At 41.7% G+C, this 19,825-nt stretch overlaps 1 protein-coding gene across 4 annotated transcripts in view; it reads right to left on the reverse strand.

Annotated features, from left to right (window-relative positions):
• Nucleotides 1-5,658: 5,658 nt before the first annotated feature.
• Nucleotides 5,659-19,825, reverse strand: part of LOC144772459 (uncharacterized) — a 138,943-nt gene continuing 124,776 nt past the window's right edge. For all 4 annotated transcript variants that reach the window (XM_078656796.1, XM_078656798.1, XM_078656799.1 and 1 more), the window contains 2 exons: nt 9,736-9,798; nt 5,659-5,761 (listed from right to left, as the gene is read on the reverse strand). In XM_078656796.1, coding sequence (XP_078512922.1) covers nt 9,770-9,798 — 29 coding nt within the window. In that variant the 3' untranslated portion in view covers nt 5,659-5,761; nt 9,736-9,769. The remainder of the gene's footprint in view (nt 5,762-9,735; nt 9,799-19,825) is intronic.

Here is a 19,825-nt window from a genome sequence, read left to right on the forward strand (position 1 = left end):
CTGGGGAAAAATGATGGCAGTGATCGCTTCCCACCTTTGTAGGTCAGGGATAAACGTGGTGCTCTAGCTCGATGACTGGATTTTCAAGGTGGGCTTGCCACAGTCCGCTGAATGCTGGCTGGCTGATCTCTCAACATCTTTGGGGTTCTCAGTTAGCGAATCAAGGTCCCACCTCTGCCCCACTCAGAGGACACCCTTCACTGGGACTGCCCTGAAACAATGGTGTTGAAGGCCTTCACACTACTACAGCAAGTCCAGGACATTTAGGTTATGATCCCAATATTTCTGGCTCAATCCTGGGTCTTGGTAGGATCAATGAGGCATCTTGGGCTCCTAGCCTTCTGCATTCTCCTCATCCAAAAGCCAAATGACATAAGCAGGCCATGTAGTGAAACCTCAGATTTCAGTGAACCCAGCACCAGGCTGCCTCTCCAACTCCATCCAGGTCTCACAGAGGACAGCCAGGAGCTCAGTGTGTTCTGTGATGGCAGAATAATGACTACCTGACCTGTAACTCTCCCTCCTCCACCTGGACTTCATGGTTGTTACAGAAGCATTGCTGCTGGATTTGGGGTCACCTGAGAGAGGTGACGATCAGAGGCCTCTGGTTTCGGACAGACAGCTAGCTCCACAGCAACCTTTTGGAGCTTCAGAAACTCCATCTGGCCCTGAAAGCCTAGGTTAGATCTATTTGCCATTGGTCAAGAATGTACAGTGTCTGAGGAAAAACAGGACAGTGTCAGCCCAAACCATCTTAATGGCCCCAAACTGGGGCAGAAAAGTACCAAGAGTTTACATTTTTGTCCTCTTAACAGTTACCACTTCCAGAGGCTCTCCTGTCTCAGCAACACATAGCATGCCATACACCTCCATACATGCGAATTGATCAGTGGCAAATGAATGCTTGTAATATGCTGACTAAGGTGATTGATGTCTTCCTTCTTACCAGACGCCCTTCCATGAGGTCCATCTAAGCTGGGAGGAATGTGTTGCCAGTTGTGATGCCTGACACATACAGTCTTTCAGCATGCCAAGTTATTAGAGGTTTTGTTATTTATTCTTTTATCGGCCCAGCAAGGCCTTGTGGCGGGCATTATAAAAGGTTATTTACACGCCCTTTTGACCTCTTTGATAGTGATGTGTCTCATGAAAGTTTTGACTCAAATGTTTCTCCCAACGGCATTTGCTACGCTGCAATGGGATTTAAATGTAATGCCGACATTTCTCATGTGCCCAACCTTTGAGCAATTGCATGGTGACTTGATGCACCTTCTGACGATTAATACTGTTTCCTCATTGTTATCACATCAGCCTGCCACATGAGCTTACTGCTGGTACTTTTGTTACTACTGCCACACACCACCTTTTTAGATATGGCATTAGCCAAGACCTTTTGGTTTACTTAAAATAATATGTAAGATATACTTAAATGGACTTTCAGCCAGCTCTCTTCACTCATTGGTTGGTAGTAGTGTCATTCCTATTTTGCTTCTGCCTGCTACGGCACACAGCAGGGGGGCAATAGGGGTGCCTACTTCAGTCTCTGGTAATGTCACTTGAGGGATTGCCCCTTGCTCTTTCACGAGGTGCACATCCATGTACAACAGGTTCCATTTCCTCTCAGGGTTGCCTAATGTGATAGTAGGACACATTTAAAGTGAGCACATAGCACATTCCAACTTTATCTGTTCCTGTCTCTTTCAAATACTGTGCAAATTATTTTTGAAGTGGACAGCTGCTATTTCACACCATACCATTTTGTGTTCCTGGACCAAGGTTCTTTGAGAAACGTTGTCCAAAAAATAAAACGAAACATTATGGTGTTAAATGTGCAGCACACTTCATTTCATTTAAACATAGGTGGGGTGCAAATTGGGTTTTAGTGTCCAGGGCCATTATTTATGAGAAAGCCACCCAGCACAGAAAGCCACCTTGCTGCGCTGTGCTTCGTGACAGGGAATGGACAGGAATGTGATATATTTGAAAGAATAAGACACATTCCTGCCTTTGTTCCTGTGCTGGTGCCATTTTGGCTGCCTGGAGCATATGCAGGCACCTGTGCACTGTGTGCAAGGGTGCCTGCCTTGTAAGGAGTATTGTTTTGTGTAGTGAAGGGGCACTTTCCTGCACAAAAACAATCCCCTGAGGCATTTTCCTCTACTGCAGCACACATAGAAAGAAGAAGTAACAAGGAGAAATCAAGATATTTCTCCTTGTTACGCTTCACCTGGGGAGATGTATTTTTTGGCACATTCCCAGGTCTACCAGCAATGGTAAATCTGGGAATGCGTCAAAATCCATTATGGTTGCATGGGAACACCCATGCAACACCCATGGTACGCATTCCCAGGGCAGAGGAACGTTACACAGCGCCTTGTTATGTGTTACATTACCCTGAATTTATGAAGCTACTCAGGGCAACACAATGTGGCCTTGCCTGGCTTCATAAATTGCATTTTGGGCTTGCGTCGTGTATGTGCCACATAGTGTGGTGCAAGACTGACGCAACTCTAGTCATAAATGTGCCCCCCAATATTTTATGCTGGGAATCTTGTTTCCTTCCTTATTTCCATCTTCTTTCTTTCTTTTCTTTCTTTCTTTCTTTCTTCTCTTTTATTCTTTCTTTCTTTCTTTCAGCTTTAATTCTTTCCTTTTTTCTTTTAGCTTTAATTCTTTCCTTTTATCTTTTCTTCTTTCTGCATTTTTGACTTCTTTTTTACTTCTTTATTTCTTTTTTGCCTTTCATTTTTCTTTCCTTCTTTTTTGTTTTTTGCCTTCTTTCCCTTTTTCTTTGCTTCACTCCTTTCTTCTTTCCCTCATTCTTTCATCTTTACTTTTTTATTCATTTTTCTCTTTTCCTTCTTTCTTTCGCTTTTGCCTTCCTTCATCCTTTCTTTGCTTCTTTCTCTCTTTTTTGCTTTCTTCCTTTTGATCTTCCTTTCCTTTGTTCTTTCTGTTATTGCTTTATTTACATATTTTTTCTTTCCTTCCTTTCTTATTTGCCTTCAATCCGTTTGCTTTCCCGTTTTACGCTTTTATTTCTTGCAATCTTTCCTTTTTACTTTCTTTTTTGCCCTTTTCGTTATTACTTGCATACTTTCTTTTCTTCTTTCTTTTTACATCCCTACCTTCTTTTTTCTTATTTTGCTTTCTTTCTTTCTTTTTTGCCTTCTTTCTTTTTCTCTTTGCCTACTTCCCTTTGTGCTTTCCTTTTGCATTCTTTCTTTCCATTTTTATTTGCTGAATTATTTTCTTTTTTCTTTTCTTCTTCTTTCTTTTTTGCTTTTTCCCAATTTACTTCTGTCATTATTTCTGCCTTGCTGCCTTCAATATTTGTTCCCCTCACTGTCTTCCTTCCTTTTGTCCCTCCTACCTTACTCGTTTTCACTTTTCTTCCTTTTTGTCTGCTTTTCTTCCTTTTTGTTTGCCTTCTTTCCTTTTTCCATCCATCCTTCCTTACTTTCTTCCCATATTTATTGGCTTCTTTCTCAAAGGAAAGGCTAGAAGCCAAGGCTGATGGCTTTTTAGGTGTGCGTTAGCCATGACCTTTTGATTTTATTAAATGTATCTATAACACAGGTATTTATAGGGTTTTCAGCCAGACTTCATGAATTAGTCTAGGATTGTGTCATTCACATTTTTCTTCCACCCTCACCAGCATACATCAAGGGCCATTTTTAACCCACTTCAGCCATAGACTTACTTCATTATGAGTTACGGCATGATGCCTTTGCACATGGACCACATCCAAACACAAGGTAGTTCCCTTCAGTGCCAGGTGTACCATGATAGTGTTTACCTTTTTGAAACCTGAAAAACACTTTTGCCTTTAGCCATTGTTTTCTTTTAGATTTAATGAGGGCCCACCAGCTTCCCAAACAATAAAGTTTTGCAAGGATCCAACAAAACAAAACAAGAATTGCCTAAAGTCTGGTGGCCAAAGCCTGACACCAGACCTATTAGCTTTTTCCAATGCTTGTTTTCAGTGGTGCTGAGCACTTGGAGGGGCCTTCTGATCAAAATGTGTGATTTCTCATTGGCTAATCGGTTACTCTGAAAAGTTTTTATCTATACCTCACAGCTCTCATAAAAGGACTAAATATTCCACTGTCTCAAAAAGGGCACTGAGCTTCTACATTGCCCAAACCAAAGACCATAATGTTGAAATTAGCTCTTTGTAGGGTTTTCTAGAGCAAAGAAATGGATGGTAGGGCAGAAGCTTGTCAAGCTGGATAGTCCTCTACATCAAAACCTATTGCGCATTGGCCAATAAACAGCCTCTCGAAGGTTTTCAGCCTCATTCCTTTTGAGCCTAGGCTTTTATGGTGGCACTGCTTGAAGCAGTGTTGGTTTTGGACACCTGTAAGGCTGCAACATGTGCATTGGTGCATACTTTACCAAAGTATGACTGCCTCATGGTCAGATTGGGCTGAAAGGTCCCTTTGATCGGCGCAGTCCCAAGACCCCTGTGATTTTGAAATTTACTACTTTAGTATATATTACTCTTAAAAACAGATCCCCGACTGCCTTTCCATGCTGTCAAGTGTCCTCCTGAACATCATAATAAGGTCCCAATTTCGTTCTGTAGAAGGGGAAGATTGAAGTGACTAATGTCAGGTGCAGTTGAGGCACTGTCACTTCTAGGGCGGGATAGAGTCACTGCAAAGCCACATTGTTCCACCTTCCGGTGCGCTGAAACTTTGCTGGAAATTTTTTCTGGATTAGGTCTGGCACTTGGGAATGTTCTAGAGGTGAGGAATCTGTAGTTAGATATCCACCAGAATTTTCTTTACAGAAGTTAAGCAACTTTTTCTTCCTTCAGGGGTTTTCTGTACTCTGCATCGTAGTGAGCAGTTTGTGTTTTTCTTTTCAGATGATGACGATGAGTATAAAGTTTGTGTGTGTGCGTGTGGGAGTAAAATATCACACTGGTCATGGAAACCTGTATGAACTTGATTTTGCTGAGCCAATTCTCATGACATGATGTATCATCTGTTGTAATATGATGTTATGTTCTGGTGATGTGGGTAATATTGTCTGATAAGTGAAATCTAGAGTTATACCTTTAAAAAAATATTGGAAGCATTATTTGTTGGTCTTCATGAATATGCCTAGGCACTGTATTAACATTGCCCATATAATGATGGTTTATCTGGTAACCAAATATTTTTTTTCTCCAAAAATCAAGATGAATTGATGGTTCTGAACGCATGGGGGGTCTTTTTGAATTTGCATTTGCCTGTTTTTTGTCAGTACTTTGGCTGTTACTGACAAGCTACTGTGAAAACGTGCCATACAAATATACACTATCAGTTACTAGGCATTGACATTTGTTGCTCACCAGATGCTTCATTGTGCACAGCTATAATATTAACTCTGAACCATATCCTTGGATATTTGATGTTGGGTCTGTGTGGTGCTGTGCAAAGTGTACACAATGCACTGCATAATGATCTCATTTAGAAGCATGCATGATGGCACCAACCTAAAAGAAAATACGTGATTGAGACACAATCATCAACATTGAAGAAATATTCGGATACAAGGTAAACAAGGTGGGATTTGATTCTTCTTCTGAATCTCTGAGGTGAGGACATGGATTAATCTTGTGATTCCAACTATTTGACCCAAAAGAACACAAATAAAACACTTTCAGGATAGAGGTCAATTTGAATTTTTATTTAATTCACTAGCCAATGAAATCATAAAAGCTGGTAGAGAGTAACAGCCTCAATCAGTTTCCATTGCACCTCATCGAACTCTGCAGATTGAAAAAACACAAAATTAGCTGGTAATAACAGACCATCATATTGTTGACAACAAAACATATTAGGTGTAACAAGGTAAGGTGTTTTGGTCTTAACCGATCTTGTGGCGAGTACTAATTGCGGTGAGCGTGCAGTTCAGCTGCTGTATTGTGTATTAGTGGATTAAATATTTTTATTATCATTTTCAAAAAATACAAACATCCTGTGTCGACCATCATAAGCCTACAAATGTCCAATGTAGTGCATATGTATGTATTCAGTTAACATCCATAAATTCCAAATAGCAGTATTAGCCTCCCTTAAATCCACCCCAAATGTGCCGCCAAACGTTTAGATGTCCACGCCAACACTCATCGGATCTGGAGCATAATTTGTCCTCCTACCTGTCTTTTATGCGTTCCTAATAACTACCCAACTTTGGGTTTGATCCATCAATTCTACTGTTATGATCAAGGGATTTTAAGCAATCTCACGAACCTTGGTTAAGTGATCTCCTACAGTTTTGTTTCCAAAATATTCACACATGGTTTCCACGTTTCTCCAAATTGTTCTCTCTTCCCTTCCACTGACATAGACATTTTCTCCATTCCTATGAGCCCCCAAATCTTGCTCAACCATGTCCTATAACTGGGTACCTCAGCTCTACCTCACATACCCAGCACTGCCTGCATACCTTCACAGAGGGGCAGAGTAATCAGACACCAACTCAGACAACTAGCAGTGTATGATAAATTGCCAGACATCCCAAAATTATGTAATGCGGCAATCCAATCAATGCAGTGTTTAGCGTTAGGGGCCACATTCATGGGATTTTGGCGTAAGGCAGCGCAGCAAGGCACTTGCTGCGCTGCCCTACGGCGAAGTGAAAGGGACAACATGTACTGTATTTAAGCAATACAGTGCATTCCTGCCCTTGCTCCCTGTGCAAGCACACCTTCCTGCACAAAAACAGAGTGCAGCACACATGACAAAGGAGGAAAAAATGAACATATTTCTCCTCATTACACCTCATAGAGGAAGGTGCATGGATTTGGTGCTTCCCCACATTTACATCACTTCATAAATCTGGTCAGGGTCAAATTCCATGGGTGTTATGTGGTAGACCCCACCGCAACGCCCATGGAACGCCTCCCGGGCAAAGAGTAAGACAACACAGCAGTTTGCGCAGCTTCACCTTACTCATGATTTATGAGCACACTCAAGGCCATTCAGGGTGGCTTCTTAAATTGAAATGAGAGCCCTGTGCCACGTATGTACCACTGGTGCAAAAGGGGCGCAGGGCTCTCTTGAATAAGCCCCAAGTCTATTTCTTCAAGTACTTCTGCCCATTATCGGGAAACATCCTTTACAACGCAACTTTTACCACGCAGTGCTTTTACGATGCAACTTTTACAACGCAAACCATTACAACGCATTGCGCTGGGGGGCGCTCTAGGATAGGGAATAGGTTTAATGTACTATCCAACACCTTCCCTATTATCCACGGGGACTGGAGTTGGAATAGTAAATTAAACTATTCACTATCCAGTGCCCCAAAGCACTATGCGTTGTAATACCATGCGTTGTAAAACTCGCGATGTAAAAGCATGCGTGGTAAAAGCATGCGTTGTAATGTCATACATCCGCCCATTATCTTATCCGCTTTGGGCATTTTGACAACAAACATAGCAAAGGCCCTGTATTTCCACACCCCCTCCAACAGACAGCGCTTCTACCCCTTTTCCACTGATGAATCCGTTGTGGGGTGTAGTACCAATGTGCTTGCTATGTTTATAAGGGTTTCTATCATTGCTTTCCTGAAAGCACTAGTTGCAGACCTGTTGAAAATGCCCTTCCATTTTTTGCCATTCAGTTATCGCCCCATTTCTTGTTCCCAGCATTTCTGCCCTGCCGTTTCATGGGTTGACAGCATCATATTTATAAATGTAGGACAGAACTCATTTCTCATCGCTAGTATTCATCTTTAAAATGTAGTCGACCATTGTATTATATATTTAGTTGTAAATCACACATGTAGGTAGAGTCACTGATGTCTGTGTTAATTTATGTAAATGATTTCTTGAGTGAATTGCAGCACTGATGGTCTGTTGGGTGTCTTGGCCATGTGTGATACCAGGTAAAGTTAAGGGGAGTTTCAAGGCAAAGTTCTGCAACTTTTCGATGCTATTAATAAACTGTCTCGGTGGAGCAGTTGTGGAATCAGTAGAGCTTAATCTCTCTTGTGAGCCTGGTGATGTCTGAAAGAGTGTCAAAGGCTTCCATGCGAAGGGCAGGTTTCGGGGGATTTTTGCATGTATGTGGGTAGGTATATGGATTTACATAACACAAAACCAGCACCAAACCAATAGGGAAAATTTGAACTAACGGGGACCAGTAGATCAAGGAGAGGGGTGGGTTGATTGGATAGAGGCAGGGAAACAGGTGAACTCTGTGGGTAGGTGTCTAAGTGTTGGTGATAGGAATGACAGAGAACTTGGCATGGGAAGATACTTCGAGTAGAGTATAAAGAAACAGATGTGTCATGAATGGGGTGAGCTGTGTAGTAGATTCAACTGGTACACAGTGTGCTTGAGAATCGTGGGCCACTTACATTAGAGTTGTTCTACAATATTTCTTGTACTTGAATCTGAAATAAATGATTAATTTAGAATTTCCAGACCATGGTTGTGGCTGCAAATCTACAGGGAAACAGGTACCCCTTGCTGAGAACACTAAACACCCTAGCATCCTTTAAGAGATGCATGACATGTAATAAGGCTCTGCTATTTCCCAGACTGGAATCTTTTGGCATGGTATCGTACTTACAGATTGGTGGATAGGGTGCCCAGCCATAAATGTGGTGGAGTACCCTGTCCACCAAACTGATGGTCCACCCTCTCTATTTAGAGTTGAATGAACTATCATAATTAGTGCAGTGAAGGCCCCCGGAGAAAAACATTCGACTAATGATCCGACAGACATCCAGTCATCATTCTAAATATATCTCAGACAATTCGCCTCATTCAGGGCAAACAATCGGATGTATTCCTTTCCCTGTCTGAGCCCACCAGGAAAGCCTGGTGGCCATACGGATTTTTTTTAAAGGATCACCCATAACCCGGGGGAATTTCCCAGAGAGTATTGCTCATTAGTTTTTGTTTCTCAAATCAAACTCCTCCTTTGAAAGTTAGTTTTGAAAACAAAAAAGTTAGCTGAGTGGCCGGCTGAAACATGGCGGCTGCTCAGAAAACTTACAATGTCTTCAGAGTCCTCATGGTGGCGGCGGCATCTCTGAATGCACTGAGGTCTGCAACAGGCAAACAGAGATCTCTAAATATGGCAGGCGGTATTCTGCCAGGTTGGCTCAAGGTATGGCCTCTACCCTACTGAAAGATGGCAGGCCACCCACCATAACTCTTAACAACACCCACAGAATGGGCGACTCAAAAAGAAATACGAACCTCTAGAGGTTTCCGAACCAAGCAGCTAGACTCTGCTTGAGTTAGAAGAAGCCAGATAATAACACGCTGCTTTAAACCCTTCCCAATTTTGCTGATGTGTGGTTCACTTTTTCATTTCCCCCTCGTACACTATGTCTTATCTTTTATCCATCAAGACCATACCAGAGCCTTATTATGTTCAATGTTATTGTCCATTTGCATGCTAAGGGGCACCATTTTTGGCAAAATGGTTGGAAAGTTTTGACTAAACAAGACAGCTACCATTTGTTTTGAAAAGCACTCCTATATTTTCACTGTATTTATGGTGGCGGTGCATCTTCGAGCTCTGGTGATCCTGGGAAACAGCACATGTTGCCAATGCACCAACTAGAACCGCAGAGAGCATATTTGATCAGTAAGGTGGCCATGGCAATGGTGATTTGTTCACATGCTTCTGATGGGAAGAGTTAAATCAATTTCCAGGGAAGGTCTGCCATATACAATATGATTACTTATACCTACTTCCATTGCGTTACCTAAATTCTTACCATGCTGGAATGAGTTATCCAAGTTGGGTCCCATTTAGTTTCTGACCTTGATTGTGTCTGTCTCTGTACACAGAAATAAGAGATTTGAATAAGTTAGCCCATGTTTTTTCAGTTGCCCAAAGCTTATAAAGTCCAACTAAGTCATACAATTATCATGTAGAGCTACTAAGAAAGGCTGACTGTAAAACACAGCACCTGACAATGCAAAGTCATCAGAAAAGAAACAAACATACAGTAATAGAAATGTATTTACATTTTCCCTAAAATGACAAAATTAAGTTTCAACAATCTAAAATATTTGTAAATGATATTGAATATATTTCCAGAGTGTTCCTTACTAGCGCCTTGATGCCCTTGGGCTTAGTTCGCGCTTTATAAATGTTCCTTCATTCATTTATTCATTCATTCAAGAGCATCTAAACAAGCAAAATAATTTGGAGTGAAGGGAGCTGTTAGAGCCAGATACACACCAGTAAATAAGTAAAAAAGAGGTGCAAATCATTTTGTATGAGGTCATAATAGCACCTTTGACATGAGTCCGAATTGCACTCACTCATGTGTTTGAGCACCCTTTTATCATCAGTTGTAACCTAGGCCCTCATTATGAGTGGTCCGTTAATGCTTCAGTCAGTATTTGGATGAGTGTGTGCGCCATAAGGGATGGAGGCCTCATGAGACCAAGACAATGTTATGCCAACAATGAAGATGAATTGTAAAGGTCAGTTTAATATATGTAGTTAGTCATTTAGAGTATGGCAGAGTGTTTGAACGTTAAAAATTCGTTTTATTCTCATTTCTACGCATTCAAACTCACAGTTAAACAACCTTGTTTAGAGGTGGAGGAATAGGATGGTTTCCACCAGAAGCCTTAGTTTATTTAACAGGTGAAAACTCTTTGGCTGATGGCCTGTCACAGCTACATGGTCATATTTTGGTTAGCACTGTGACAGTTCCTATTGAAGCCTCTTCTATTTATATTCAGAGCTTGCTTTAAGACTCTGTTATATCTTTTTAGGAAGTGGGAGGTTTTAAACACAAGCAGATATGTTGACATCATGACTGCATGTTATGTATGCTAACATTTTTCATTGTTTTTAGGACGGGCCTAGCACTGCTGCGCATGCGCTGCTCGCTCTGCGAGGTATGCAGTAGTCCAGTATGGGGAGACAAGCTTCCCTCACTATGCCCATATTTTTCATTGGCTTCTGTGTTTGTCCTTCCTAAATTCTGTCTTCTGATTGATAATGAGGTTTGTTAGTCCCGCCTTATCATGCCATGTACAAAAGGACTTCACCCCCAGCTTCCCCTGAGCTCTACTGAGAGAGTGCTGTCCTTCCTAGAGTGCTTGGCCCATGTGTGGTGCCTCTGGAAGTTGTACCTCTGTTGGGAAGCTGGAAACTAAGCTTGAGAGACTTTGCTACAGAAAAGTTATCGCATCATTCGCTGTGGAGCGCATCCCTGACAGTGCTAGGAAATTCCCGCCGCTATAAAGGTCGAGATCGTCACAGCGCCTGTTGCTGCTGTCAGAGCCGTCACATCCTTCTTTTGCGGGACGCACCCGATCGGTGCGGGAAGTCTAACATCGCTGCGAGTGTCGTCGCAGAGCCTGTCATCGCTGGGTGAGATCTCTGCACCACCTGCTTGCGGACCGCATCACGTCACTGCGAGAGTCATCCCCGAAGCCATCACATCGAGGAGCTGCGAGAGAAAAGATCACCGCTGGTCCACGCATCGTCGCCCCGGAGATCGCCGCATCTCCAAAGATCGCCGCATCGTGCCTTTGCAAGAACAAACTTCCTACGGAACCTACGCACCGGAATCCAGACAAGTGGCCTTCCTCCCCATACAGATTCATCGCAACACGCCCGCTGCTGCAGCGGGGCTGTCGCAAACGCCTCCCCAGGGTCTCAGGAGCAAGGCATCGCTTGTTTTCCACCACATCAGCTTCTGCTTTTGGAACTTTGTCGCAACTAAAGGTACTGTGAGCTAAACGTGACACAACTGTGAACTTTTCACACAACTGTGGATTATTTTATCGCAACCTAAAGAACTTTATCTCAAACTTAAGAACTCTTTTGAAACCATATTCTTGAACTGTGTATGTTGGATTTTTGTCGCTTTGGGCTTGTGTAGTTTAGATTAAATACCTTTATTTTTCTAAACTGTTGTTAAGTCAGTTTGTGATGTTTTCACTGTGTTACTGTGAGTGTTGGTACAAATACTTTACACATTGCCTTCTGATTAGCCTTGACTGCTCGTGCCAAGCTACCTAGAGGGTGAGCAGGGGTTATCTCAGAGGGTTTCCTTCTTGCCCTGACTAGGAGCAAGGGTCCCTATTTGGACAGTGGTACCTACCTCTGCCAACTAGAGACTCCCAGATCGAACAGACAAATACAGACATATAGCTAAAACAGCATAGTTGGAATAGAAGTCTGTTAACCTTATATGTTTATAAGGAAATATCCCGGGCGTACACCTTGATGCACATAATCTAAGTCAGATATTCCTAAACCTATGTCAGAAATTCCAATCTCTGAGGGGATTTACTATATAAAGACTGGCACTCAACCACTTGAGAGTAGAGATCCTTTACCCAGATTCTCGCACAAAATGCAGTCTCACCTACTGGCAATGCATTTCAAAGATGCTGCATCTCGCCTGATGCTGATAAGGCTGAGTCACAGAAGAAGGTAGCTACCATAGCACGTGTTTGTCTTTCACAGGGAACACTGCCTTCATGCATCCAATGATAAAGACATCTCTTGCTGTCAGCAGGGTATGCAGTGCGTTGCTTCTCCCTAAAAAACTCTAAATAGCGGGTTCTTCTACTCTCCATGCTCTTCTAGTGTAGCGCATCAAAGTAGGTTTTTAACCATGTTTGAAATGTTCATGTTGATCTTGTTGTTTACAAAGTGTCTTCTTGCTGGTTCTGGGATATATTGTGTTGTTATTTTAGATGTGCTGAGAGACAGGTTTGTCCTGTTATAATAAATGCTTTTAGTTAAATCAGTCTATTCTTCTTAGTCCAATGTGTGTGTGTGTGTGTGATATTGTAAATAACGAAATAGGCTTGTTTTTCCTACCACAGTGCCACGGATCCTATTGCAAAAGATTGTTAATAACTCAAAACCAATAACTCTACTTCAAGATGTTTTGGGTGGGGACAGGGGGGCTAGGATAACCTGTCTTATACATTTAGCGCCGGTTCATTGAACAAAGTTCAACTGTGTTACCTGTAGGTTGGTTAGTAAACCTTGTAGAACTACGCCAAAGTTGTACTTTACACAACAATCTGGACTACTCTTTTGCTCACCTAAACATGGTCTTCTGGGAGATAGCAAATGGCAAGTAAGGGGAAGTTCCTCATTTCCGGTTCTTAAAAGCATTATCTGCTCAAATACCACAATTTAAAATTAAACATAGTTCTATAACAAAGATGCAATTAAGAAATGTAAAGATGTTTAAAAAATTGTACAATGTGCACCCTCATTTAGAGAAGGTTGGAGCTAGGAAAACATTTTGTACATTGTACATTCAGTTAATAAGCTCACCTTTCATATGGCTTTGGAATATGGGGCATAGCTGCAGTAAATGAATTGTATGGCATGGGAAAGCTGTGCTCCCTAATGTTAGTACAATGCTAGTGTTAACTTCAGATCATTAAATGTGAAAAACAGGCAGAAACACTGTTGACACAGGTCAATCATATTTTAAACTTGATCCACATTAGTATCATGATTACTGGGTGCGGAAACTCAATAATATTTTGTGGATTTATCCCAAATATTCCAAAATTCTTTAGCTATGGCCATAATCTAGTGTAAAAGTGACATTTAGAAAAGTCTAATCTATGAGAGGAACTCAAAGATCTAGGAGCCTTTTGGGTACGGGCCAGGCAATTGTTCATGGGAAACCGCTGCAAACGTTCACACACCCTGCCTTTTACAGTGCTTGCCTACCTGCTATCCCACCAAACTCCATCCGGCAGGTTTTTCTATCGAGACGAAACAATTAGGTTATCTCGCTCCCTCTTGTGTGATTTGTGTCCTGGGATTTAGTTCTGTCACTCCTATTGCCATCACCCAGGGCCATTTGTTCCGAGGATCCTTTGTGTTTCAGTAGATCATTCCCAGGGCCCTTTTATTAATAAGACCCTTTGTGCTGCCATAAACTATACAAAGGGCCTTTTGTCTTTTGTCCATTTTAATCCGATCCATCATTAGGGCCTTAATCAGCCCCTATGACACTTTTTGCCTACTGGTGAAAAAGTAATCTTGTTGAGCTGTGTTTTGGAAAAGATCACAATATTTGGCCCACATTAGAGAGAGAATCCCACACTGTCTAACCATTCTGCGCACAGTAATCATTTAACCCCAACAACGAAAGGTCTTGTCTATGTATAAGACTCAAGAGCAGAATCTCACTCTTGAAATCTCCCAATATATTCCTCAAATAAAAAAAGACAAACTTGAACCTGTGTGAGCTGTTGATGGCTCAGAGCTCTCATCAGATATAATCCAATATCAAACTCTAACTTTTCGTTTGTGAAAATGGTCACACACAAAGACTTTTGTCCTCATAGAGACTTTCACCTTCGGACGATTTTTGGTGGTGCCTTGGTTGCAGCTCGACAACCATCATATTGATTGGATTTTGTGTCTCATGGCTGTGGGTTTGTGACATTGTCAACCATATGTTATTCAACTGCTAAAGACCTAATGTCTCCTTTGACCTGTGCAGTTATTGACCAGGGAACTATCTCAAACCGACCCATCGAATATCAAGACATACAGGATGTCTTTGACAAAGAAAAGGCAACTTAGCTACCTCTCCATAGAAAGTTTTACTGTAGAGTTGATCTAATTCCCGGGGCCATCCAGCTGTGTAGTAGAATTTACACCCAGTCTGATTCAGAAACTCATCATCTAAAAAACTATCTAGATGAGTTACTAGACATTCATTTCATCCACCATTCTTCCTTACCTGTGTCCTCCCCATTGTTCTTTGTCCCTTAAAATGAATAAAAAATTGTGTGTATATTGATTACAAGGTGCTTGGCAAACTCACTATAAACAAGCATTGGCATAGCCAATTGGTCTCGCCTTTGGGGCCTTATAAGTATTTAATTATGCAGCACGTTATCCTTGGTGCAACATCAACTGTTGCATGGCTAAACACTGATAATGTCCCAAAGGCGAGACCTTTTTGGCTATGCCAAAGCTTGTTATATTAACCTGTGCCTCATCAATTTTTACCCCTTCCCTGTTTTCAGCCTGGCACTATCCTTGACATCGCACCTGCATAAACATTGGAAAAGAATCTAGATTGGGACATTGTAGGCTGCTCGAACATGCAAGGTCAACACAAAAGAACAGCTGATGTCTGCACTGAGTTTTTTGAACAATGGTATAGCCTTCGATAAAGTTTGTTCAGATAGCCTATCTTGTTGTGCAGCTTCAGGACGCGACCGTTACACAAGACACCAAGATTGTTGATTCTTACTGATTGTTTCATTTGTGTGTTCTTCCCAAAGGTCAATTTACCTCTGTGCGTCCCTTGTCTGTGATCTTTGCTACAAAAACCCATGTAACCATTTTTCAGGGGGCTCTCTCCTTGAGTATCTCTATGGTGCTTTTCGGACGGAGCCCCATTAATGAATGCTTCATAAAGGACCTATGGTTTGAACTTCGCTCCAGTGTCGATTCCTTCTTACTTATTACAAACCCGTGGACGAAGTGGTGAGCCTGCACCAGTTGATTATTAGTTATTCACTCCACAAGTTCAAAGACTTAAAACAATGCAGCGAGATCAATACAAAACAGGGACATTTATTTGTGATAATAAAGCTGAATAAAGGTTTTGGGCCTTTGCAAACTGCTAGGCTTTATGTTTATTTTTCACAGTTTGAGATACCCTGAAGATGTGCAAAAGTCTTTGACAAGGTGCGCACCTCGAGCCTACCCTTGATTCTTCATGCGCTGAGAGCCTCCACTGAGGAACTCCATCATATGTTTGCTAAACACTTTGTGGACACACTTTTCCAACTTTGAAGTCCATAATCTGTCCTCACCACATTATGATGCAAGCTACCACTGACCTCTACACGAGTAATCACTGACGCTGTTTTAGGCACTTGACTAAAAGAGAAATGTCAACAAAGCGCCCCACTTCTCGATTCTGCTGCAAGGCGAATGTTAGAGGAAAATTCTTTACAATGAAATCAAAGGTTGTCCAAGTTCAGGAGTGGAAATTTAATCCAGTCTGGTTTTTGTATTTACTTATGGTCACTAGTAGTTTTGCTATTCTACCTTCGCTCTGTATTGAGGAGCGAATCAAACCTGATATGCAGCAAAGTTCAAACTCTTAATACAATTCTGTTTGTATTAATTATTGATAATTGGCATTCGTACAGCTCGTGACCGGGTGTTAATATGGCACTACAGCACTTGAACACATGCACACGCTGTTGGAAATGGCAGTGCCCTGTGAATGTCCATCGATGCATAGATTCTTGATGGCGTATATACCACACCATATAAAAGGCGCACACCACAACCCTGAGGAGAGGAACGCAGATTAATGATCCGTAGAAGCCGCTTTAGAAAGGTGGGGGGGTACTTCTCTCTGCTTTATTTCCCATTGGGCTCTCCCTGCATCCTGTACAAAGTAATTGCTGTGAACAAAAAATGTATGTGTCCGCCCAGATGCATAAATCTTTAATGGTGCTACGCACTTAGCGGGAATGAGTATCGGCCTCGTGCGAGACCTTGGGCTTCACAAGCGCCTCAACCGCACTCTCGCGCAGGCTTCCAGGCGACCCCCGCAGGTCAAAGTGTGTCGCTCGCTTACGCTTGATTCAAGACAAAAAATGCAGGTTTACAACTGCAACGCTGCAAAACATTCAACCTGTCAAAGCATGCCAGTGGAAGCACGTTGCAGCTCTGACACACGCAACAGGAAGGGCGCACACACGAGAGTGCGATGTGGAATAATGTAAAACGTTTTAGAAGTGCACAAACACCCAACAGGCGAAGATAACTATATAACTTCTCTCGCCGTGGGCACCTTGGGGGGCAACCAAACAACCCGCCAGAAAAAACATTGGTAGCACACATACCTCTGTGAGACAGGGAGACCGCTCTCCTCCAGATTTGTTCCCCCCAGTCACACACTACGGGAGGCGGAACAACAAAACATAAACAATCCGCCAAAAGTCTCATACGCCCCTCTTTGCAAATAGGCAAGTGGTGGGGGCAGAAAAAACTTTTGAACATACCCAGCAAACTCGCTCTTAACCCGAGGGATGTGCACGCACGCCGTGTACGGTGACAGACAGGTCTTCACAAGCTCTCCTAATGCACAAGTCTATAGTTGACTTCAATACAAGCGGGTATAGGTGAAATAAGTGTTTCCACAGCTGCTCTAAGCACACGTAAGAATGCAACTCCCGGTGCATGAAGTGAGAAGATAGGACTTGGCGATACTTGAATCAAGAAGTCTGGCCGCTGATAGAAAGAGCGAGCACCTACCCGTGAGACACTGCGGTGTAATCTACCCTGCAAATAGAAAAATAAGATGGAATTGCAGATGCAGGTAGATATGGAGCAAAGGTAGTATTATTGAATTGCCCTAAGTCCTAAAGAGGCCTGGAGTAAAAGAGAGGCTGAAACGCGTCGACTGCTTGTTTACGGCATCAACATAAGATAATTGGTTGTAAACATATGAAATTACAAGAAAGGAGCTTGATACAAAGGGACGAGAGAAATGATTAGACCTTCATAAGCTCCTCTATACTTGTTGTTGGTGACCTAAGTGCAGGCAATGTATTGATATAACAATAGGTTTACATCCCTTGCTTGAATTTATTGGGGGCATTTGAACCTAAAGTAAGGTTCAAGATTTATGTTTGAATTTGTTCCATGTTTATAGTTTGTATAAATATTGTATATATGTGTATATATATTTGTTAAATGTTTGTATATATATATGTATTTTCAAAATAAGAGAAAAAAAGAAAGATAAACAGAATATAGAAATCAATATTTTGAATCCTTTCTGATTTATTAATTTGTTGGACATGCATGTATAGGAATGAAGGTTATCCAGAATGCAAGATTGATTTAATTCTGAAGATAACGTATTGTGTCAAGGAAAGATAATTAGTAGTATCGGTCCTATAACTAATGTATACAAAAATAACTACACCGTGGACATCATTGTTCCTACTGTTTGTTTTACTCCCAGATGCCTTTGGGTTATTGGGTTTCCCCTGTTTATATTGACTAAGCACACATAAGAACAACAGGTTTGACGAGGAGAGTAGGAGGCAGCAGGGGGAGGGGAGAAAGGAGGGGCCTGCGCCTGTATCCCTTGCGGGTGCGAGCAGGAACCATCTGTTAATTACAAGCAGATGGTTTCAAAGCTCGCTCCCACATGGAATCGCCAAATGTGCACGCGTTGCCATTGAAAGCAATGCAACACATGCACATTTTTGAGCCAAAAACTGAATCGATTCCTAAAGGTCTCCTCCTATGCAGCGCATGCGCGGTGTCTAGGCGAGACCTAAAAATTAGTACCCTTTACCCTTGATCCTGTGGGCTTACCCCCTCATCAGATTTAAAGAAGGCAATGAATGGGAGAGGGACTTCCAAACTAAGTTCAGCCTCTTTGAATACATAGTAATGCCATTTGGACTCTGTAAATCCCCAGCTGCGTTCCAGTTCTTTGTTAACAAGGTCCGTATGGGTAGATGCATCAACGTTTTTTTTTTAGATTCCTAAATTGCGAAAATTAAGGAATCGCAATTTAGGAATCGCAAATGGCAATGCATGAAAAATTCGCATTTTTTTTTGCGATTCGGTATTTTTCCTTAATTGCGATTCACAATTTGCGAATCGCAATTAAGGAAACCCTTCCCATTGATTCCTATGGGCATTTTGCGAATCACAAAATGTGAATGCAATTTCAAGGGTGCAGGGGGGGTCCAAAGAACCCCTCCCTGCACCTCTGAAATTTAACTTTAAGATCCATTTACACACACACATGCCCCAAGGACATGTGTGTGTGTAAATTAAAAGTTTCAAATATGTAACTTGCGCATGTTTGAAAGTTTTCGGTAAATTAGCATGAAGTTCAACTTCATGCTAATTTAGCCCTTCCAAATTGCGAATTCGCAATTTAAAAATAATCATGCATTGCATTTAAGAAATCTCAAATTGCGATTTCTTAAATGCAATCGCAATTTTAGAAATCGCAACATGGTTGCGATTCCTAAAATTGCGAAAAGCATGATGCATTCAAAATTTGAGAATTGCATTTGCAAACGGCCGATTTTTGCGATTCGCACCGTTTGCGAATGCAATTCTGTTTAATGCATCTAGGCATAAGAGACTTATTGCATATCTGTGCCATTGTTTACATAGATGACATCCTACTTTACTCCCAGAACCTGATTGACCACATAACTCACGTTGGGCTATTCTATAATGTCTCTTTGAAAACAATCTATTTGCTAAATTTGAAAGATTTACCTTCGACAACCTCTATAGTAGAATTATTGGGTTATTTTCTCTCCCTGGAAGGCATAACTATGGATAAGAAAAAGGTAGCTGAAATTTTGGATTGGTGAGCACGTACTAAAATTAAGGACTTACTGGGCTTCCTGGGGTTCACCGTTCTTTTTTTTTATATGAGATTTATTACCCATTATTCTGAAAATATTACACACATTACCAGACTGTTTGAACAGGAAAGTACCTTTCCACTGGTCCGAGGAAGCTGATCAAACCTTAGCCTTGCTTAACGACAAGTTCACACCAGTCCCGGTGCTTAGGCACCCTGATGCTATGCAACATTTTTCCATCAAAACAGATACCTTTCAAGTAGTGGTGGGGTGGAGGTGGCAGCAAGATAATTCTACAGGACATATGCATCCCATAGCTAAGTTATCTAAAAGCTGTTACCTGCAGAACAAAATTACATGATTGTTGAGAGAGAGTTACTCACCATCAAGTTAGGTATTCAGGAATTGTAACATTACTTGTTGAGAGCTGCTCACTCTGTCATGATATTCATAAAAAACAAGATTTTG

The sequence above is a fragment of the Lissotriton helveticus genome, chromosome 8 (assembly GCF_964261635.1).
Source record: "Lissotriton helveticus chromosome 8, aLisHel1.1, whole genome shotgun sequence".
Taxonomy (NCBI): domain Eukaryota; kingdom Metazoa; phylum Chordata; class Amphibia; order Caudata; family Salamandridae; genus Lissotriton; species Lissotriton helveticus.